Here is a 24,495-nt window from a genome sequence, read left to right as displayed (position 1 = left end):
GAAGCCAATGGTTTTTCTATTATTTTCCACTTATTTTTTTATTTTTATTTTTTTCTCTCTCCTCTTCGTACCATGTACTTGAGATTTCAGATCTTTCTCTGAGATGTAGTGAAGAATGTTTGGCTGGCAAGTGTTAGTACCATCTCTTTTTATTCTCTTGAGAGTCTGTAAGTGTGGCAAAGCATGTGTTACTATTATCCTGTATAAGACTGCAGGGACTAGTACTTTGAAGTAGAGAGATTTACAGGGACTTGGCTGCAGATTCAATATATTTTTCTCCTCTGTTATTTAAATTACTATATTTAATCATGGTAATTGAAGGTGTGGTAGTCTACAATTTTGCTACTGGAACTAGCCGCTGAACTTGAACTCCAAAGGATTATATTTCTTTTTTTTTCTTTTTTTTTTTTTTTTGAGGAGGAGTTTCGCTCTTGTTACCCAGGCTGGAGTGCAATGGCGCGATCTCGGCTCACCGCAAGCTCCGCCTCCTGGGTTCAGGCAATTCTCCTGCCTCAGCCTCCTGAGTAGCTGGGATTACAGGCACGCACCACCATGCCCAGCTAATTTTTTTGTATTTTTAGTAGAGACGGGGTTTCACCACGTTGACCAGGATGGTCTCGATCTCTTGACCTTGTGATCCACCCGCCTCGGCCTCCCAAAGTGCTGGGATTACAGGCTTGAGCCACCGCGCCCGGCCAGGATTATATTTCTTTATACAGTTCTGGAAGAGTTTGGGAATAATAATGGTATGGGTGTTCTTCATATTGCAATAGCATAGAAATAAGGTGGCAGTGGATAGTTACCACTCAGTTGTACAACCCACTAGGTTCTAGAGAGTTGGGTTGACAAAAGGATTATTGAATAACTTGGGACTCTTGTTACTAGTGGTTGGCTACCTAACTTCTTGGACAATTTAAGTTAAAGAATAGCCCATAAAGAAGTTAAACTAATTTCAATATATCTAAATAACTTGAAGAAAGCCAATTGAAATTTCTTCCTGTCCGTTGACCCCACTTTCCAATGAAAATGTTTTACTATAAAGATATGGTCCAAAAAATTATGTTTATTTTTCTTCATGCTGTTTTCATATGCCCTTCGTGTAGCAAGCACTGTTACGCCATGGCGATTACTCTGAGATGTGGAAACAGGATGTAACCTATTGTGTTCTTTGCAATGGCTTCCCATTCATCTGTGTCTCAAGCATTAGGAGTTTCACAGAACCCAATGAGTCCTGATTTGGGTTAGTTTTATCTTCATGAAAAGTTAGAAAATGGCATTTCTTTTCTGGATATTACTTGTCTTTATCCTTAATTCTGCAAAACATGTTACAACAAGAATTGTTGGCTATTGATATATGTTAGTGGTTTTAAAGTTTTTTATTTATTATTTACCTTATTTTATTTTATTTTTTGGAGACACGATCTCACTCTATTGCCAGGCTGGAGTGCAGTGGCATGATCATAGCACACTGCAGCCTTGAGCTCCTTAGGCTCAAGCACTTCTCCTGCCTCAGCCTCCTGAGTATCTGGGACTAAAGGTGTGAGCCACCACACGTGCTTAATTCTTGTTTAAAATTTATTTCTGTAGAGACAGGATCTCACTATGGTGCCCAGGCCAGTCTGGAACTGCTGGCCTTTGGCAATCCTCCCACCTCAGCCTCCTAAAGTGCTGGGTTTACAGATGTGAGCCACTATGCCCAGTCTATTTTAGTGTTTTTTTCTCCTTTAAGGAAAAATCCTCTTAGACAGACAAGGAGGAAAAGTAAAGGGAATAACTGATATTTATGGAGTGGTTATCCAGCGTCCAGTCTTAAGCTGGGTGCTTACATAGTTTATTGCAATGTTAATCCCATATTAGAGATTTAAGAAACAATCGCATTTTGATGATGCAAACTGCATAGATCTCTAATTTAGCTTTTTTGTTGTCAGGCTTTGATGGGTTCAAAATTTGATAGGGCATTTTGTTTGTTTCCTTTCATATTAAAACACAAATCTTTTACCAGATCCCTAAAAATCTGTGGCCAGCAGGTATTAGCGTGGAGATGAGTATTAGTTTAAATATTGATTTCTGTTATGTTAATAAAATGGTGGTGGCATTTGTAGGCTTCCAAAGCACACATTTCATTACCTAAAACATGAGAATTTGCCTCTGGCCACCCTTCCTGGAACAAGTCCTGAAATTCATTCTGATTAAACCATCTTCAGTCTTATGTGCAGCCTGAACTAGTAATTGTGATTAGGGGTGAGGGAGGGGTGCAATGTACTGCTCTGTTTAACATAGCCAAAGTCAAGAATCCCATCCTCGGAGCTGAGACAGAGTCAGCTTTTCAAAACGACATGGATCTTGAAATGGAAGTGACAGGCTTTGAGGAAGGTAGGTAGATATGGGAGTCTGGGAGCCAGGCAAACCCAGCTGTCCACAATATCATTCATTCTTTCAAAGACACATCTAGAGAGCACTCTTGCTAAGAACGGTTGGGGAAACTGACAAGAATTAGACATAGTTCCCATCCTGGCTGCCTATAACTTATTATGGAGAAGGAGGAGGCTAAATTAATAACGATAATCAAAACTTGAAATGCTGTGGCATAAAGGTGGCAGCTACCTATTAGAAGGAGAAGGAGAATTACTTTTTGGTAGAAATAATGGAAAATTTTTGAAGGAGGTGAAAGATTTCTTAGAGCTAGAAGGGGTACTTAGGAATTTTTTGGCTGTATGTGATATGATGCTGAGAGAAAATGGGACACAGGGAGAGTAAGACTTGTTAGCGCACAGGATAGACAGAAGGATGAGAAGAAGAGGTGGTGTGCAGGGCTTTAGCAGAAGATATAGGGCTCCAAAGAACAAAAATTACCCAATTTCACTGTTTTTTTTGGGATCAGTTTTTCCAATAAGGGTGGTCAAAAAATGAGAAGTGTGTGGACAAAAGCATCATTTCTTGTTGGCTGAAATGGTAACTTTTATATTCTTTGGTGAGTGTATTGCAAAGTATATTTTCTGTCAGTTTATATGATTCCTTCTTAAGAATTTCTATCTCTGAATAAAGTGTCAACTAACTATACTTGTTTATTTATATCTCTTTTGCTCTCAAAGAAGACACAAAGTACCTGAGCTTTCAGCTAAGTTTCCAACTCACGTTCTTTGTTTCTAAATATTAAGGGGAGGGATTTTCTTTACAGACTGGAGTTGGATAAAGTGCCTGCCATGGGGCTGAGGGTGTTGTGAGCATTTAGAAGGGCTCAGCTCTATGTAACTTTCCAAGGAAGATAGGTGAGAGGTTCTCTATCTAAGAGCCTCAAATTTCCATGATGGATCTGATCAAAAGAGGTAAAGCCATGTCCAAACCATGGGTGCATCTGAGGATGGATAGGCCTTGTTAATTATGTGTGTCTTCTACTAAGGTGAAAATTTGCTTCACATCCTAAACACATAATAGACACTATGAGGGAATGTAGTTCAGAAAACCTGCTTGAAGCCTTGCAAGAAAACGAGGCTTGAAAACGAAAAGATGTTTTCAAATCTACGAAAAGGAAAGCGAAGTTTCTTTCTTCTACATTTAAAGTAGGTGATCTAAAATTGAACCAATAAAAGAGAATTAGAAATATATTTCTTACTGAAATCTCCCTTCCCTGCAAAGGAAGGGAGGACATTTCTGAAAAAGAAGGACGAGACAGTCAAAGTCTATATAAAGGTTGTGTATTTGCGGATTGATGTGTTTCAGACCATCATGGAGAAGACTCCCGTATTCATTAACGAACATTTCAAGATGAATGCCTGCCTTTTGTGTCTCATGCTGCTCCATGTCTCACATTTTCTGCCTCCTCTTTCTTTCCCTCACCCCCTCTCTGCATACCAAATCATTTCTACTTTTAAGTGTCACTTCAAAAGTAGCTTCCTGCATGAAGCCTTTCCAAATTCCTTCTTCTCCCAGTTTGGATCCTTCTCTCACCACAATGCCCTGATGCACTATCTTCTTTTACCTTCATGAATTTCTACAACATGGATCTGTCTCCTTCACTAAATTGTAAGCTACTTGAGGGAAGGACCACTCTTCTTTTACTTTGCGTCCCTCCTTGATTACCGAACAATCTTTATACATTACTTGGGCAAACACATGTATCTTAAATGATTGTTTATATTTCTCATAAATATAATCATTAAGTAGAATTGTGTGATAAGTGTATCAGGAAATGGATTCCCAGGTCTCATAGCCTTGCAAAGTATTCCTTCTTCTCTCTGGGCTGAAATAAGTCAATTATATTGAAAATTATAATTGTTATAAAGTTTATAACTAGTAAGAGTGATTAGAAGCCCTAAATCCAGCAAATGTTCAGCAAAGTATTTAGTGTTTACTAGGTACCTAGTATCATGCTAGTGATGAACTGAATAGTCCCTCTAACCATCCTCATGAAGACTATAGTCTAGTCAGAAAAATGGTCAATTCACATGCGAATTGACAAGTAGATTTACAGTTAGACATTGCATGAGTGCTATAAAGAAATTAAACAATTCCAGTGCTTTGGGAGGATGATGTGAGAGGATCACTTGAGGCCAGGCATTCAAGGCCACCTGGGCAACATAGCAAGACCCCATCTGTACAAAAAATACAAAAATTAGCAGACATGGTAGCATGTGCCTGTAGCCCTAGCTAGTCTTGGTACTTGAGAGGCTATGACAGGAGGATTGCTTGATCCTAGGAGTTTGAGGCTGCATTGAACTATGACTGAACCACTCCATTCCAACCTGGGCAACAAAATGAGACTGTCTCAAAAGAAGGAAGGAAGGAAGGAAGGAAGGAAGGAAGGAAGGAAGGAAGGAAGGAAGGAAGGAAGGGAAGGAAGAAAGGAAAGATTCATTCAAGAAAAAAAGTTTAGAGAAAATGTGGGTTAGAAAGTAGTTTCTGCTCACTTTCACAAGAGTCCCTTTCTGTGAAAAAAGAAAAAAATCATTGATAGACATTTGGGTTGGTTCCAAGTCTTTGCTATTGTGAACCGTACCACAATAAACATATGTGTGCCTGTGTGTTTATAACAGAATGATTTATAATCCTTTGGTTATATACCTAGTAATAGGATTGCTGGGTCAAATGGCATTTCTATTTCTAGATCTTGAGGAATCACCACACTGTCTTCCACAATGGTTGTATTAATTTACACTCCCATCAACAGTGTAAAAGTGTTCCTATTTCTCCACATCCTCTCCAGCGACTGTTGTCTCCTGATTTTTTATTGATCGCCATTCTATGCAGCCATTAAAAAGGATGAGTTTATGTCCTTTGCAGGGACATGAATTATCCTGGAGTTATTTATAACATCAATAGGTTAGAAACATAACATCACTGAAAAGCTGGTCAAATTACTTTGGAGGCATCCACTTGATGAGAGTGCACAGAAATGGGTCGGGCATGGGTGCTGGCATCTGCAATCCCAGCTACTCGGGAGGTTGCGGCAGAAAGATGACTTGAGGCCAGGAGATTGAGACCAGCCTCAACACTATAGTGAGGTTCCCTCTCAAAAAAAAAAAAAAAAACAAAAGAAAAAGAAAAAGAAAAGAAATGGCCAGGTGCAGTGGCTCACGCCTGTAATCTCAGCACTTTGGGAGGCCAAGGCAGGCAGATCCCATGAGGTCAGGATTCGAGACCAGCCTGGCCAACATGGTGAAACCCCATCTCTACTAAAAATACAAAAATTAGCCAGGCATGGTGGCAGGTGCCTGTGATCCCTGCTACTTGGGAAGCCAAGGCAGGAGAATTGCTTGAACCTGGGAGGCAAAGGTTGCAGTGAGTCAAGATTGCGCCACTGCACTCCAGCTTGGCGCCTGGTGACAGAACAAGACTCTGTCTAAAAAAAAAAAAAAAAAAAAAAAATTCCAGGAACACAGTCCCCCAGATTTGACATTTTCTGAGAATAAAGCACAGTGCCTGGCCAATGAAAGATTTCTTTGAAGCAAAATTTCCGACAAGGAGATGGACATTCACGAAGATCAGAATTCACAGCACATTTTAGTATCTGCAGACCTATGGATCTGTGCAAAGCTCTCTCTGGGGATGGAAAGAACTCACTGACAGTTCTTTATTTTGGAGAATGCGGGTGGCAGCAGGGGCAGCCTGGGTGCCTTGCAGAGCAATGTGGCTCATTCTATAGAGACACAAAGCCTCTGAGCTTCAGCTCCCGCTTCCCTTGTAGGTAACCAGAACTTGCATCCTCACCTGCTAGAGAGTCAGCAGCAACGGTGAACTCCCCAAGTGAGGAGAGAAGAGATAGCTCAAATCCAAAAGCCTGCTCTTCGGTTGAAACTGATGTCTCTGATGAGTGAGGTTGCAGATTTAAATTTACTTGAAACTGTCTAAAAATGTGTTTTGTTATTTTTTTTACTGTTAAAAAACCATAGAAAACCAGAGGGATGCATTTCGAACTTCAGAAATAGGATGTACAGAGGAAGAGGACTCTGAGAGTTTGAATATGAACAAAGCAGGGGGCAATTCTTATATGTTTCTTAGGCATATAATCCTCTCCAATGGATTTCGTCAGAGTTGATATTTCTTTTTTGTTGTTTCTCACACTGCTTCAGATATTTTCAGACAGACTCTTTGTTTTTTGTTTTTTAGATATACTGAGTTGGTCCTTAATATGGGAGCTGCCATCCCCGAGATTTTTCTCAGAATATTTTGAATGAACTGCTGCTTGAGTTTCCCTGAGCAAGTAATTAAAGAGACTGTTCCTAGTTGTTTTCTGCAAACACAACAAACTATAATTCCTTCTAAGGAGAGCTCAAAGGCAGGGAAACCATTTGTCTGCTGACGACCTTTTCTCAGGGCAACCTGTGCTGCCGGTTCCAGCTGGGGCTGGACATCCATCCTGGCTCCCAACTGGTACCCTTGAGGTGAGGCCTGTGGGGCTGGGCTTAAAGCGTAGTTCCGTTGATTAGAAGCTGCCTTCTGTCTCTCTGGGCCTGTGGAGTCCGCCTGTAGCAGTGCTGTGTCATATAAATAGTCCTGGACTAAGACATAGGACCTGGAATTTAGCCAGTGATGAGCCCTGCTAGCTCTCAAAGGTCCCTGTGTGGGCCTTGGTGTCTTCCCCAGTTTAATGAGTGCACTGGATGCTGTAATCTCTAGGTTTCACTCTGACACTAAGAATTTGTGATTTTGTCTTCTGATTACTGGTCCAGGGGTTCCTCCTGTCCTGGAGATGGAGATACCATGGCAACACTCATGGATCTTTCCTTCTTTGAAGCAGGGGTGAATATAGAGAATGACAAAGAAAAAGTAAGATCGCAGTGATCAGTGCTATGAAGAACATGGCTTGGGTAGGGCTGATTGTACTAAGTGGTCAAGAAGATGAATCTGCAGTCCCATCTGTTCAAAGTACAGCAGAAGGAAATGAAGCCAGGGATGGAGTGGGGAGCAAGGAGGAATGAATGGCCACATTAGTGGGACCAGGCCTGTGATCTTGAGCAGAGTGAAGCACCCAGGGCTCCTGGTTCCTGGCACAACATCCACCGACCCCTCTAGGGGAGCTTCCTGCTCTGCCCCTGACATGAATGAATGAAGGTAGTCATCAGCAGCATTGATTCTCTGTCAAAATTTCTCCCGCTCCTCCCTCATCACCAAGGCTCAGTTCAGACACAATTTCTTTCTCTCATTTTTTGCACAATGGCTTTACTGAGATAAATTCACCCACCATAGAAGTCATTTTTATTCAAGGATGGCTTTATGGTTGGTGAATCACAATTCAGTGGTTTTTTCACAGAGTGATAGGCAAAATTTCTCCTTTTTGTAGGAGGAAGAAGGAACAAATGATAAATTGTGTGATTTCAGATATCTGCACTTTTCATTCTTTTATTTTAAAATGTGGCTATTAACCATGTTTCCTTGTTGGTTTTCTGTTTTTTTTTTTTCTTCCTGCCTCTGATTGTTACTGCTATTATTGTGTTCCATTATTCCTTCTCATAATTTGTAAGCCATATATGGAACTTTTGTTCACTAACTGATTGCTCTTAAATTTTCATCAGTAATTTATACTCGTTTTTTTGTTTCTCTACATTAAAAAGTATTTTTAACCTCCTTACCACCAGAAAAAAAAAAAAAAGAAAAAACCCTAAAATCTTCACATACAATTTCTCTCTTTTATTTCCCTCAGTCCCGCCATGTGGAAACCAATGAACATTTTAATTTTGTGTTGTCATTAGCATATTAGATTTAAAATGTGTTTCACTGCATTTTGGCTTGCCACTATATTCTTGGTGTTCTGTATTTTACTCTTTTGGGCTCCTTTTTCATTTTGGTAGAATATACATTAATAATTCAGAGATGGTCAGAGAGGGGTCAAGTTTCTGAGTGTTTGTGTCTGAGAAAATGCCTTTCTTCTTCTCTCTCTTGAATGCTAGTTTGGTTGGAAGCAGAATTCTAAATACAAAATGATCTTTCAAAACCATTCAGATGTTTTTAGAGCATTCAAGATGTCAAAAGTCTGATGTCAACTTGTTTGTAATTCCTTTAGAGATCATCTGGTGCCTTTTTTCCCTCTATGATAACTTTCAGGATGTCTGGTTTCATTCATGCAACAGTTATTCAATGAGAAGTTATCATTTCCAAGACTCTATTCCAGATGCTGGAGGTAAAAATGTAAGGCAGAATTCCTATGACCTCCAGTTGCTTGCCTTGTAGTGGAGGGAACAAGAAGGTAAATAAACAAGCAAAGCACGTGGTCTGCCATGGACATAGGGTATGGAGAACCATGGCGTTGGCAATGGGGAATGGCTGAGAGTCAATGTTTTAGATAGGAAGACAGGAAAGGAATCACTGAAGTGACCTGTGGCCAGAGACATGAAGGGGATATGGGAACAAGTGGTGCAGATATCAGAGGAAGGAATTTCATGTGCAAAGGCCCTAAGATGGGGGCATGGCAGAGATGTTTGAGGAAAAGCAAGGAGTCAAGATGTTTCGTTGGCAAATATCAATGATGGGGAAAACTGTAGGAGGTAAGATCAAAACACAAAGCAGGGAGAAGGGCTCACACCCCATAAGGCCTTCCAGACCATTTTCAATTCTTGATTTGACTCTGAGGAGGGTGAGAAGCCATTGGAGGATTGGGATAAGAAGAATGACATCTTGTACATTCTGAAAGATTGCTCTGGTTGCTGAGTTGGGAATAGGAGAGAGAGGAATAAAAGACAGGAGAATCTGTGGGCTTGTTGTAATAATCTCACTGAGAGATAATGTGGCTGAATTCCAGTTGTAGCAATGTAGGCAATGAAGAGTCGACCAACTCTCTGTTTATTTTACGTAAATTTTATAATTTTTAAATTTAGAAATACTTTTACACAAAACATTTACAATGTTATAAGAGTGATATAAAGTGCTCCAATATAACCTTCACCCAGATTCCCAGATTGTAATCTTTTCCACGTTGGCTTTTCCCTTTTTGTAGATACATACTGTCATTTTTTAGGATCTATTTGAGAACAAATTGAAAGCATGCTACCTTTAGCCATATGGTATGCAGTGTATATTTTATAAGAACACATACAACCACATGCAATGGTCAAAATCAACCACATACAATGGGTAAGATCAGGCAAATAACATGGATGCAATTCTATTATTAAATCTGCAGACTGTGTTAATATTTGGTCAATTGCACCAGTAATATCCTTTATTTAAAAAAAAATTCTTTATAGAATAAATCTGGTCCAGGGACTGTATGTGGACTAATATGAGAGACAGGTGATAGAATTTGCTGAAGGAGTGGAGGTGAATTAGGGCAGAAAAAGGAATTAGGGATAACTGTAAAGTTTTTCACTTATGTAAGCAGAAAATAGAGTTAGTATTGCTAGTGAAACTGTGACGACTTTGCAAGGAAGAAGTTTATTTGTATATCTGGGGCACAGGAGTTCAGCCTGTGATATACTAAGTTTGAGATGTTTATTAGACATAGCAGGGGATATGTGAATTTGTTCTTCATGATTTGAAATTCCATCTTTATGTGTTTAAATGTGAATCTATTCTAGTAGTTTGACTCAGCACTGGGTGGGACCTTTCAACATAAGTATTTTATCTTTTTTATGTATAGAAAATGTCCTTTAATTATTTATCTGAGCATTTCATTTTCTTTTGCTGTCTCCAGATGATGATGGAACTTCTATTAATAGTTTTGTTCTAGATTTTTCTTAGCTTTTTTTTTAAATCTTCCATCTCTTGGCCTTTTTTGGTTCTATCTGTGGGAGTCTTCTCAACCTTCTTACAAGCTCACTGATTGTGTATTTTGGTACATTTTAATTAAAATAACAACTCTGAGTCTTATTTCACACCATTCTCTTCTCTCTGAGCACATATAAAGTTCATTTTTTCCACTTTGCCCTCTTAGCAAACCAATGCGTCTGTTAGTTCTTTTGTCTGGGAAATTTGTTATCCATCTAATGTGGCATTAGCTTTCCTAAAATGTCCAGTGACTATTCCTTGTCTTCTTACCGTTGAATGTGATATGAAGATGTCACCCATTGTGGATGGAGGTACCTGAAGCATGTACTTTCCTTTTCCAAGCCCAGACTCTTCAATTCCTATTCGATTTGGGGACACACTCTCCTAGGTGGGTGCCAACTTGCTCCAACCCTTATAACATTTAAACTTGAATAATCCTTCTCCAATTCTTTATTCTGTTGCCAAAACAAGCTTTCAAAACTGAAATGTTGAGATGTCATTTAGTATTCTCTGCATCCCTCATAATTTTCAGAATAAAATGGAAAATCCTTAGAGTAGCAACATGCCATATGTATGGCAATCCTCATCTACAGATTCTCACCCACATTCCCCTCATGTGTCAAATGTTTCAAGCACAGCAAACTATTAGTAATTCTCCAAATATGCATCCAAGCCTTTGCCCAGAATCTTCTCTTTCCCTGGACTGCTTTATTTCTTCCTCTCTACATCCAGAACTTCAATGCATCCTTCAAGATCCAGTAATTGCTACATACCTGTACTCAAGCATTCTTTTTTTATCTTGATGCCATCATCCTCCAGTACATCTTAAATAACTACTGCTCTTTCTGAATTCTTCCAGCATTTTTCACGTACCTGTAGGTGTTTCTATAAATAATTGATGTGCCTCTTTCTCTCCTTCCAAACAGAAGATTTAAATGCGGAAATGTGTTTTATTCATTTCAGAATCTTAGCTACCTATTGGAAAATAGACACTTAGAGTGATATCATTTGTTCAATAAATGAAGTAAGACATCCAAAAGTAGGTTATACTTGTTTGTCTGTTTTAAAATGATGAGGGGAGGGGCTCTGGTGACTAAGGTCTACGTGCTAACAAGTGTTTGGATTATTTAACTTTATTTTGTAGGGTTCTACAAATTGTGTAGGACTCTCATTTTGTAGGCTGGTCTCTGAGGTTGGCTTTACCATAGGATAATTATAAAACAGCCACAGAAACCACTTCCATATCACACCACTGACATTGACATTGTCCTCAGGCCATGGACAATAACCACTGAGGCCCGAGCAGGGCTGTGAGCAAGGTTTTGGGAAAAGAATTGGTAAAATACAAGGGAATAGCCACTAGGCAAGCTTCAGGCAGGTCTGAGGAGCTCTCTTGTGTGGGGGATGAGATCAGACTGGAATCATGAGAGAATCGTGCAGGCAGGATGGGAGAATCCTGGTGCACCAGGATAAGGGAGAGGCTTGTTTAGAGCTACAAAGACCAGCAAGACCTGGCCTGGTATGTCAGGCCAGGTACTATGTCAGTGTCCACAGCTCCCATCGACAATGCGAGGCCAGGGAAAGCTTTTTAAAAGAGAATTGAAATCATTGATGATGCCATTTGGACTGTAGTCTAGTTGTTTAGCTGTACATTTGGGGCCCAGAGAAATAAGAAACAAACTGGTGGTATAATAGAGAACATTCCAGGAATGGCAGGTAAGTCTGAGTCACAGGATGAGGCTGAAGGAAGTGGGTTACAGAGGAGAGGTGCCTCGAAATAGCAGCTGAGGCCAGCTTGCAAAGGGCTCACATGTCATGGTAGGCACTTAGAGTTTATTCTTTTCTCTAACAGGAACCAAAGAAGGATTTTAAGCATAGACATGATAGGAGGGAGGGGAAATCAGAGTTTGAGGCAAGGCTTCGTGATGACCTTCCAAGGTCAAGTGTAGAGGTAAAGAGGGCATTCCCATGTGGGCAACGAGACCCACAGCCAGGCAGAGAGGCAGGCTTGCCCCCTTGAGAGGGTTGGCTCTCGGTCTGCAGTTTATTTCTGGGATTCGGACATCAGTTGTCGGTCTAGATCCAAATGTGGCTGTATCCAAAAAATGTTTAATCCAATCAAAGCACTTTTTCACCATTATTTCACCCATTCAGTTAACAACTCATGCCCACTATTAAAAAAAAATTATGCTAGTTTTGCAAGAAGTTCAAAGTTAAAAACAAGTCCACAAATGACTAAAATAAAGACTTAAAACAGAGAAATTAATAAGACAATGAAGGAAGAAATGAGAGGCACCTGTAAAGCATTTTGAGAAAGAACTGAGAATGTCCCGGTGGGGTTGAAGGGCTTGAAAGAAAATTCAGTCTGAGCTTACACCTCAAAGATGTGCAGAAGTGTGTGAATGGGGGAATATTTTGGGAAGAGAAAGCGCAATGAAGATACATAGGTGAAATATCTAAATAGCATCAACAAATAACTTGTTAATGTTGTTTTTAGAAAATTCCCTGGCTTCTTGTGTTTGGAATGGATTGTCTCCATGGAAGCAGAAACTACCTCTCTCTTACCTTCTTTCAGGTTTTCCTGGGATCAGCTGCATTCCTCGGCAAAAGTATATTGGGCAATCAGCTGGGAGAATAACTGAGACATTGAATCAGGAAAATATTACGGTCAGTTCAATGCCTGATTATGACAGCGGCATCACTGGCTGGGACCCTCGGAGCCTATTCTATTTTCCCTTCATCTTCTTCTGTTCTTTCTTTGTCTTATTCCTTTTCTTTGTTTTTCTCCACCTTTCTCCTCTCTCTTTTTCCTCCCCCACTTTCTTGATGTCCCTCTCTCTTTCTTTCGTTCATGAATATACTGAATCATTACAGAAGTACTTGACACCTACTGTGTCCCAAGTTCTGAGCTAGGGAATATGCTATATTTTTCTATAAAATTAAATGTGAGGTGGATCTTCACACTTAATAATAATGACAAGTGTGTCTCAAACAGTCTATCCCAGGCACTTTGTAAGCTTCAGTTGCTTCCAAACTGTTTGTGTCCCAAAGCTCAGGATAAATTTCAAAACCTGAACCTGAATATTAAGAAATCAAAACATACATCTTCTAAAATTGGCATCCAGGAAAACAGAGCTTTTCATTTGATGAGAGCCTGCATATTTCTTACCTGCAAGTGTTTGTTTTGACCACACGTGGCAGGTTCTGTAAATAGCACAGGTCAAAGACATCAGTTACACTTGCTGTTGTGACTGTGGGTGCTGGCTGCCTTGTTCCATGACCCCAGGGCACAGCCATGGCCATGGTGTTTGCCTCTCAGGCTTGTCTGCCTCATACCTGGCAGGCTTACTGCTCCACAGCTCACTGTGTCTCTCAGACATTGTCTTGGCTTTCCCACAGTCTCAGGGACTGTCCAAAATAGCAAGCTATTATTCTGAAGTGAGGCATTGGAAGTATTTCTGAGCAGCATTTATCATTTTTATATGTGCTCAATTTTTTAGCAATGAAGACATTTCCTTTCAAGGTTGTTAAGCTTTGAACTTTCCATTTTGTGAAAAGGCTCAAAATTTCCTTCATTCTTTGTGGGCATCCAACTCTAACAGACACATAAATTAATAGGCTAGGAAATATTTAACAGCCTAAGTTCAAACAAATATGTTTACTTTGGTTGAATTGATGTTGTTATTAATTGCCATTGAAATAAACCACTGTACAAAGAATATTCCCTGGAGAATAAATATGACAGTGCTAAAATTAAAATTTGAATGAGAATTACCTGCAGATTTATTTTTTTTTATTGTATTTGGGCTCTGAGGTACATGTGCACGTCCTGCATCCTGCAGGATTGTTGCGTAAGTACATACATGCCATGGTAGTTTGCTGTCTCCATCCCCCACACCACTGCCTACATCAGGCATTTCTCCTGGTATTATCCCTCCCCCTCCTACCTGTCCCCCACCACTGACTCCCCCATCCCCTCCCCTTTCTTGTGCCCAAGTGTTCTCATCATTCATCACCCGCCTATGAGTGAAAACATTCGGTGTTTAGTTTTCTGTTCTTATGTTAGTTTGCTGAGAATGATGGTTTCTACGTTCATCCATGTCTCTACAAAGCACACAAACTCCTCGTTTTTTTATGGCTGCATAGTATTCCATGGTGTATATGTGCCACATTTTTTGTCCAATCTATCATCTTCAATTTGGAGAATACGGTTCTTTAATATAATATTGATAAAATCACGATATCGATCCTGCATACCCATCTCTTCTCAGGGATTAGAGACCAGGCTGTTATGAATATGCAACAATCCCCCGTGTACCTGCATAGGTGGGGAGGTGATTGTCGAGCTCTGCTGGTCGGGCACTGGATATAGTCATGGCTCCAAGCAAGTCATGCACATGAGAGAGCGAGGTGTCTCTCTGAAAGAAAAGGAGAGAGAAAATTTAGGTCAAATGATTAAAAATTCCCACCAATCCCTAGAATAGTATCCCATATGCAAAGGAATATTTCTTATACAAAATAGCTAACCTTTTTGTCTCACCAGGAAAAAATTGTGCCCCAATCCTTTTCTGACCTTATTTATTATTTGCGAATCTTGAAAGCCTTTATTTCTTCATTGTCTTCCTCCTTTGGGCCCCATCTTAGCTCTGGCTTGGCTTTTAGATGCTAGGGAGCCATCTTGGGAGTAGGGTGCTCATTACACAAGATGAAATGTTCTTCAAGGGAACAGTAAAAGAGCAAGCGCCTTGTAGAGAGAAACAAACTAAAGAGGAAGATAGTTTTGTTTTAAAAGATGCAAACTTGAGGAAGAAAGAACTTTCTGACCTCTTCTTTCTTTTCTTTCTCTCTCTCTCTCTCTCTTTTTTTTTTTTTTTTTGAAATGGTATCTCACTCTGTCGCCCAGGCTGGAGTGCAGTGGTACGATCTCGACTCATTGCAACATTTTTCTCTTTTTGTTATTAGGTTCAAAGTAATGGCAAAAAGCACAATTACTTTTGCGACAATCTATTACCTAGGTTAAAGTCAGAGCCCTTCCCCTTGAGAGTGATGAGTTGCAAGAGTGTGCCCCCAGCAGGCAGATTGAGAGAGTTCATGGTTTAGCAGAAGGATTATTTTAGCAGAAGGATTATTTTAGCTGTAGTCCATGGGGCAGAATGGAGAAGTTGCAATTTGAGGCAGGTCATCTGAAAATCTTGCACAGTATCCTGATTAAGTGTGGCAGAGCACAGTAAAAAAGAAATTTGGAAGTTGGCAACATTCTGGGTTCAGGCCGACATGAAAGGCAGCCTCTGGAAAACCTATCAGGACTCAGTCTCAGGACAAGTGATCAGAGGCAGGTGGGATCATGAAACTTGACCCTCAAGGTTACAATATAGGAACAATAAATAGGTTATGAAGATAATGAGCAGGTAAACAGCACCACCAACGAGTCTCAGTAATAGAGTTGTAACAAAGGAGCAGAGCAGAACTCTTTACAAGAGCTAGATGGGCGTAAGGAGAGGGTTGGCACAGCAATGGTTCAGGCAGAATCTCCTGAGATGTGGATAAACCCTTCCTGATTGGGAGAAGGTTATTCCAAAACTTGAGGTGGAGATGTAGTCACAGGAAAGGAGCAAGAATAAATGGGGGAACTGAAACATGAAGGGACATTTTCTAGAAGGGAAAATCAGGCTTTAAACTCAGGCAGACGGGTTTGCCTGAGAAACAATCAAGAGAGCTGAGTCTGATACAGTGAGCTGGTGGGAAGTACGTCTGTGTGCCAGGTAAAGCAGAGAACCAAAACCAGATATCAGGCAACAAGTCAAGAACAAGTAACATAGAGTACTTGGATGGGTCGGGGCACGGTTGGGAAGACATGGACTTGGCTCTATGTGCTTTGGTGCTTTTCTATAGCACACAGCCTGGCAAGGAATGTTATTATAAATAGCTTGGGTCCTAGGTTTTGGTACAGGAAGAAGCCTCAGACCCTGGGAATAACTGTGATGTCACCATAACACATGGTGACTTGTCCCAGCAAATGGAGCAGAGACATGGATGAGGAAAGCCACAGAAACGAATTGTAGGATTAGCATCCCTGATAGTTACCATTCCAGTTATTGCAAACTTGCTAGTCCTCTCAGAAAAGCAGACATTTGCAGAAATCTTGCAGCCAAAAGATGATGTTTAAAATACTCCTAGAAGACTTTTTTTCTACTTCATACATTGGGTATTTATCCCATGAATTAATCAATATTGGCTGAGTATGGTGGCCCATGTCTGTAATCCCAACATTTTGGGAGGTCAAGGCAGGTGGATTGCCTGTGTCTAGGAGTTTGAGACCAGCCTGCACAACATGGTGAAACCCTATCTATAAAAATTCCAAAAATTAGACCAGCGTGATGGTGCACACCTGTAGTCCTACTACTGGGAAGGTTAGGTGGGAAGATCACTTGAGCATAGGGGATCGAGACTGCAGTGAGCCATGATCATGCCACTGCACTCCATCCTGGGCAACAAAGCAAGACCCTGCCTCAACTAATCAATCAATCAATCAATATTAATTATTATGTTGTATATTGTTTTAATTTGGCATAAATCATCTAGTTTGTCTCATAACTATATGAGGTAGGTAGAGCTTATCCACATTTTAGATGACAGAAGTAAGCCTCAGAGAGGTTAAGTAGTTTGTTCACAGTAACACTGCTAACAGTAGCAGAAGCAAGAATTGAAGTAATGCACTGTTCTCTTAGCTACATGTTATGAATATTTAATTACTGCTCCACTTCATATTTACAGACTATCTTCTATGTTTTGGCTTTTGCTATGGATACAAGAGTGGAAAAGAATAAAACTGTGCACAGTCATTGACCTTGTGGAGCTTATAACCTGGGGGAAGAGGGACAATACCAGCAGCCAGCACCTATTTACCCAGGTGATTATTCAATTGCCCTCGCAGAGGTGATTCTTTTCTCATAAGAAGAGAAGATATACAAATCAGTGAATAAGAAAACTAAACAGACAAAAATAAATGACTAGTGATTGAATGTAATGATACAATACAATAATATTGTGTGGGGTTTAATAGATATGTAGAAATAAAATGCATGAAAACTATAAGAAGAAGGGAGTGAATAAATGGAATTAAAATGCTGTAAATTTGTAGCATTTTAAGGAAGAGGCAAAATTTCTACTCACAAAAGGCACAATTTAAATATCATAATCATAAAGATTGCAATAAAAAAGGGAAGAAGATATAAGGTACACACACTAAACGAAAAAGCTAGAGTGTGTCAAGGAATTGATCTCAAGGAAAAATCATATTTTGAAATAAAGAGGAAATTTCATAATGAATATATCACTTTCCTATATTTCCTATATCACATCACTTTCCTATATTTAAAATGTCTTTTGTAAACCCCATGTAGCTGGATCCTGTTCCTTTAATTCAGTATAACGATCTTTATCTTTTAACTGGACTGCTTATTTACATTTATTATAAAATGTTATTGAAATTATGTGTAATATATCATGTTAGCACTTGAAATGCAGGATTATATTACAGCAGTCCCAGAGGAACCAGATAACCTTACTACTGTCTTGCCAAATGGTCTAATTCAAGGTTACCCATAGGCCACATGCGGCCCAGGATGACTTTGAATGTAACCCAACACAAATTTGTAAACTCTCTTAAAATATTATGTGGTTTCTTTAAAAAAAACTTTTCCTTCTTTTTCTTTCTTTCCTTTTTCAGCTCTTTAGATATCATTAATGGTAGTGTATTTTCTACATGCCCCAAGAAAATTATTTTCTTTCAATGTGGCCCAGGGAAGCCAAAAGATTAGACACCTCTGGTCTAATCTCTGCACATTGACACTCCTCATTTGGCTCGCTTTTGCCTCCAAGTTTTACAATAGTGCAACAGACTGGCAGAAACTAAGGCACATACAGGCACTCTAGATGCAAAAAGTCTGTATAGAAAAGCAGTCCAGAAAGGGTTCGGATGAACATTGAGTGAACTAACCTATGGAACTGATTATAAACCAAGTGAAGGGAAAATAAGCTAGCCAAAAAGAGAGAAAAGCACCTTACAAGATATATTGGCTTACAGCCATGGGAGTAGAACCCAATGTCATGGCTTCTTTTCCTTTTTACATTAAGATTTAGAAACTTGGACTTAGGATATTTACAATGCTTCTCCATAATGTATAATAAAGAGTTTTGGGGAGTGTGTAATTTGGACACCTTGGTCAAATGACTTATTCTGCTAGGGCTCAGTTTTGTCATCTAAAATTCAGTATAATAATACATTACACAATTCATAGAACTATTGTAGGCATTAAATTAAATAAGACAAAGTATAGGCAAGGATGTAGTGTAGACCTGAAACATAGAAGATGTTTAACATGTGTTTCTGATATGTGGCAATGATCATGGCAGTTTATAATAAAAACAAGGACTTGGGACAAGTGGTATGCTACTTACTTTACTCTCTTCAATTAGAACTTAATCCTATGAGGCCAATAGTCAAAAGAAATGGTGAGAAGAACTTATGGTGGCACATTCATTCTTGACTCACATGTGAACACAGTATAATTTCATATCTCCTTGATAAAACTACTTTCTACAGGGAAAAATAAAAGGCAAGTAGAGAGATTTCACAGTATAACATGAGAGAGCCGTTGCAGAGCCAACAAAAAAATGTCAAGTTAAGTGAGTCACAATTCCTTAAAATTGTATTCCATGCCCACAAATGCAGAAGGCTCCCTGAGGTTGGGTTATTTTTATCTTATTTAAAAAGTTTCATTGAGGTATAAGTTATATGCAATAAAATAACTAATTTTAAGCATACAATTCAATGAATTTTTATGAATGACTACAACAGTAACCAACATGATATAAAATGAAAACCAGTCCTTTTTCCCACAACCGAGACCTTGGGCTAACTGATTTACTTTTTGTCCACTAGTTTTGCTTTTTCTAGAAAAAGAAATCATACAATATATAGTCTTTGTGGCTGGTATCTTTCATTTAGTAAGGTTTCTCAACTTCCTGTGTTTGTTACAGTCCCTCTAATTAATCTTTTCCCTAATTGTCACAGATAAATCTGTATGTCTATGTACTGTTTATTCAACTGTGCTTTATACAGAGTAAGATTTTTTTTCGCACCTCAAAATGTTTTGCCCCTTACGAGGCACTGTCGCCCCATTGAGAATACATGATTTAGTGTCATGTTTCTGAGATTTGTCAGTATTGTGTGTATCAGGAGTTGGTTCATTTTGTTGCTGGGTAATATTCCATTTTAAGTAGACACATCCAATAAATGAATAAGAATAATTGCATATATGTTACAAAGATCAGGGAGTGAGTGCATAATTCAATTACTATTTTTTCTCAAATCTTAGTCTCCCTGATGTCAGTAAACATACCTCTTATAACACGATTGTTCAAGTCAGAAATCTGAGGGTATCCAGACACTTCTTTTTTCCTCATTTCCCTATGTCAAATCCATTAAAACCTGCCAATTTCATCTCTTGATTATTGCTCGAATCTTGTATCAAGGGACTAGATTTTGCCACTGTAACCCAGAATATTCGACATATAAGGCTATCAATCTTTATCTTAGAAGAGATGGGAAGCCATTGAAGAGATTTAGATAGAAAACCTGCCATGACCTTCTTTGTGAAATTAAAAGATTATAAAATATTTTATAGCAAGTAATGAATAAGAATACGGCAAATAAATTAGAAAGGACTGAGTATTTGTGGAGAGGATCTCTCAGGATTCCAGAGGAGAAATGACAATGGCTCTGCCATGAATTTGCAAGACCTTTGAGGGTAAGAGATGGGAGGGTTGGGAGACATGCTACATTTTCAGTGGGGCCCGTGGGAAGGCTTAGCAAGGCCTCACTGCTGGATGATAACATACTATAATGAGAAATTCAGATAAACCTTCCTATTGCTTGCTGCTGCCTTGACTTAGATTTTTTTTTTGGTCAAATTAATAAATATTCTAAATAAATTAAGTATGAATATTCTTGGGTCGTTTGCTAATAAGTATGAAACAATAGAGAATTACAATCATGCCCAGAAGAAAAAAAAATTGTATGCTTCATGCATCCACTGATCTTTCTATCCATCTTACAACTTTTTAAAGGGTTACTGTAGTACTAGTATTCACGTATCAGCTCCAGATGGTCTGCAATCCTCCTGAAGTTTTACATGAATTGTCTTATCTGCATGCATGTCTCTGGGGGGTAACTTGAAGATTAAGATTCAATTTTTATTTCTATTAAAGATTAAGAATCAATGGCTTACGTATTTTGGGTCTAGGGTATGCAAACATTCATAGAATATCATCTTCAATCTTAAAGCATGTAAAGTTTATATCATGTAAGCAGATAAATGACAAAGCCACATTGTCAGTGCTATAAAGAAGACAGTTAACAAAGCTTTGAATGCTTGTCAGTTTACTCTGGTGCTTTGTCTCCTCCAGGTGACTTCCCAAGTATGGCTAGCCACAATACCTCGAGGAATTCCTCTTGTGATCCCATGCTGACACCCCACTTAATCAGCCTCTACTTTGTAGTGCTCATTGGAGGGCTGGTGGGTGTCATCTCCATTCTGTTCCTGTTGGTGAAAATGAACACCCGGTCAGTGACCACCATGGCGGTCATTAACTTGGTGGTGATCCATAGCGTTTTTCTACTGACAGTGCCATTTCGCTTGATCTACCTCATCAAGGAGACTTGGACGTTTGGACTGCCCTTCTGCAAATTTGTGAGTGCTATGCTACACATCCACATGTACCTCACGTTCCTGTTCTATGTGGTGATCCTGGTCACCAGGTACCTCATCTTCTTCAAGCGCAGAGACAAAGTGGAATTCTACAGAAAACTGCATGCTGTGGCTGCCAGTGCTGGCCTGTGGACCCTGGTGATTGTCATTGTGGTACCTGTGGTTGTCTCCCGGTATGGAAGTAATGAGGAATACAATGAAAAGTACTGTTTTAAATTTCACAAAGAGCTTGCTCATGTGCATGTGAAAGTCATCAACTATATGATAGTCACTTTTGTCATAGCCATTGCTGTGATTCTCTTGGTCTTCCAGATCGTCATCATTATGTTTATGGTGCAGAAGCTACGCCACTCCTTACTATCCCACCAGGAGTTCTGGGCTCAACTGAAAAACCTATTTTTTATAGGGATCATCCTTGTTTGTTTCCTTCCCTACCAGTTCTTTAGGATCTATTACTTGAATGTCGTGACACACTCCAATGCATGTAACAGCAATGTTGCATTTTATAATGAAATCTTCTTGAGTGTAACAGCAATTAGTTGCTATGACTTGCTTCTCTTTGTCTTTGGGGGAAGCCATTGGTTTAAGCAAAAGATAATTGACTTATGGAATTGCGTTTTGTGCCGTTAGCCACAAACTATGTTATTCATATTTGCTTCCTTTATAAAAATGAGTATAGAGGAGATAAGAATGGTATTTCATTACTTGATAAAAAAAAAAAAAAAAAAAACCATGCCTTGATCTACCCAAAACAAAAGGGCTACAAAATGTCAGAGCCCTCAGGTAGTCATTATGAGTGATGCCCATACAAAGACCAGTGATGTTGAATCTACCTGGAGTTGAATATCACATTATTTTCCAATACAGAATGTCTGTGTGGCCCATTCATCCAGGCGACGTAGATCTTCAGAGTTTTAGAGTTTCATTAGTTCATTCTAATTTCCTCTGTTTGAAGCATGTTTTTTTCTTAGATTTCGGACAGTACCCACCCCTTTAGTTCTCTTCATCCCACTTCACCTTAGATAAGTAAATCCTGGCCACGACCCAGCTCCGAAGACACAAACTCTCCTTGGCTAACCAGATTCGATATCCCATTCATCTCACATCCTGATAAAAACTGATAAGGGGTGAAAATGGTTAAAAAAAAAATTGTAGGGTATCATAACTCTGGTGGGAAGTCATCTATTTAGAAATTAAGAGAAAAAGAACTCACGGCTTTCTGTTATAACAAGGTTTTTTTATTTTTCCTGTAAAAGATCAACTCCCTCAATATCACCAATTGCACTGTTGCTCCAAAAATCATTTGAAAGCTTACTGGATGTATCTACATAATGGTGAAACTGTAATTTAGAGACTATTCCTGAACAATGTGCTGGCATGCATTAAAATGAGTTCCCAAGGGAAGTGATTAAAATTTTTTTTTCTTCTGTTTTTTGAGAGAATTTCTAGATGTCCTGGGCCACAGTTAATGAAGATTTTTAGCGGGGACAGAAAGTTATACTGAAATCTTTAGAGCTCCCTTTCACCCTTAAAATTATATGTTTTTAAACAAATGAAAACTGTGTTTTTAAAAGAGGACTTTTGAGAAGTATATAGAAAACCATTACTTTAGACTCTGTGAGATTAGGCTGCATGAAGAAGATTTTCTGAATATTTGAAGAATGGATAAATAAAATGTACTTGAAAGTAATAAAATTACAATCCTTTAAAATATAGGGAAAATAACAAGTGGGTACTAGGCTTAATACTTGGGTGATGAAATAATCTGTACAACAAACTCCCATGACACATGTTTACGTATCTAACAAACCTGCACATGTAACCCTGAACTTAAAATAAAAGTTTAATATCATCACAATAAAATAATTTAGATTTTTTTCCAAATTCTGGGTTAGTTTATGTAAAATTTTATTAATAACTTGTGACATGTGGCATGTTAAACTTATTTTATTTCAAGGACATCTATGACAGTTGATACACAGGCTTGTGGGTTTTTGCTTTTTGGGTTTTTTTCCTCCTGCCCATACTTCTATTGCCTTCAATGTTTTATCCTCTAAAAATGTTCCCAGTATCTGATCCAGTTTCATATTTAATGCTTCAGAAAACCTGAAGTAATTAGTAACATGAATAGAATAACTGAATGCATTAAGGGAATTTTTTTTCATCGAGGTATATCTTTTGAATTTAAAAGTTTTTCTTAATTTATTATCACTCTGTAGATTCACAAATTTCTCAGATAAATAAGAAATATCCCTGTGAATTTCTGTGGCCACCAAAATTACTGAGCCATATAAATTAATTCTGAGGAAGCAAGAGTAGCAATATAGTTCAAACATGACTTGTTTCCATGTATTTTCTGTTTTATATATTCTTTCATCTGTCTTTTTTTTAAAAAGTAATATTTCTTTTCTTTCTTTTCTTTTTACCCATTTATTTTCTACATTTTTTTCTTTCTCATTTTGAACCATAAAATTTATAAGACAATTACTAAGACCCCTGATAGTTTTTTCAAGAAAATTTATAGTACCTATAAATATGCTTTAAAAAAGAAATTAAAAGTATTTGTGAGAATTTCATTATCTTGTAGATTATATCATACTCTCTTCCAGATTTTAGGTATTTTGAAGTCAGGCAATTCAAAAGAATTAATCTCTGTATTAATCTGTTATAATGTTAATATAACACTAGGTTATTTTCACACATCATAATAAAGGGCTTATTAGAACTGTTACTCAAAATATAGAAATGCAGTATTCCATAATAATAAAATATCTTTTTCATCAGTATTTATGGTGTAAATAGGAAAATTTCATTTTTCCTGTTCTTTGTCTTTAATCAATACAGAAATGAATCTCATGTGGGACTGGGGGTGACATTGGCCTCTAGGGCCATTTTTGGGTATCACCATTATAGAAGAGCACTAGGATTAGTATTTAGTGGTGGGAGCCAAGAAATAGACATCTTGCCTTGCTCATAATAGTCTATACAATAAAGAACTATCAGGCCTTGCTCTGTATTTGAATGCTCTTTTAGATATTAATGACGTGAATCATATGATCATAATAGAGCAGTTATCAGGTTTTATCCGGTTTTCATAAACACACAGTATTTGTTTTTGTAAAACGTTAATTCTCTGAATTTTCTGGAAATGAAATGATCATGGATTGAAGAAAGATTTTACTTTGGTTTCCTCTGAAATTTACCAGGGGTGGTTCAGTCCTTTGGAAATGACTTGATAAGTAGCAATACCATTTATGACATTAACATAAGACACAACACACCTGTAAGCAATATTTGCAGCTATTGCATTCAAGAGATATTACATACAGGTGTATGTAATCAGACTGACTAATTTTGTCTCTTTATGTGATTATGCCTGAGCATTTACACACTGAATTACATACTATTTTATTATTGATAACTTGTCTTTTCATTACTCATTTATATTACAGTGAAAACATTATGCATAAAAATAATGTGTATGTTTAAATTATTAGTGTAAAAAGCATATACATTTCATTTT

The 24,495-nt window shown here is 38.4% G+C and overlaps 1 protein-coding gene across 7 annotated transcripts in view; it reads left to right on the top strand.

Moving 5' to 3' along the window:
* Positions 1-24,238, top strand: part of GPR141 (G protein-coupled receptor 141) — a 37,886-nt gene extending 13,648 nt beyond the window's left edge. For 2 of the 7 annotated variants that reach the window (XM_074379807.1, XM_074379811.1), the window contains 3 exons: positions 12,776-12,867; positions 16,975-17,110; positions 20,671-24,238. In XM_074379807.1, the coding sequence (XP_074235908.1) occupies positions 20,685-21,602 (918 nt within the window). In that variant the 5' untranslated portion in view covers positions 12,776-12,867; positions 16,975-17,110; positions 20,671-20,684 and the 3' untranslated portion in view covers positions 21,603-24,238. Of the gene's footprint in view, positions 1-6,606; positions 6,882-12,775; positions 12,868-16,974; positions 17,111-19,889; positions 20,013-20,670 lie in introns of all 7 variants that reach the window. The other 5 variants (XM_074379809.1, XM_074379810.1, XM_074379812.1 and 2 more) reach the window with 5 other exon arrangements.
* Positions 24,239-24,495: the final 257 nt, after the last annotated feature.

The sequence above is a fragment of the Saimiri boliviensis genome, chromosome 10, assembly GCF_048565385.1.
Source record: "Saimiri boliviensis isolate mSaiBol1 chromosome 10, mSaiBol1.pri, whole genome shotgun sequence".
In the NCBI taxonomy this organism is placed as follows: Eukaryota; Metazoa; Chordata; class Mammalia; order Primates; family Cebidae; genus Saimiri; species Saimiri boliviensis.
Note: the sequence above shows the minus strand (reverse complement) of the source record. Positions and strands in the feature narration are given on the sequence as shown.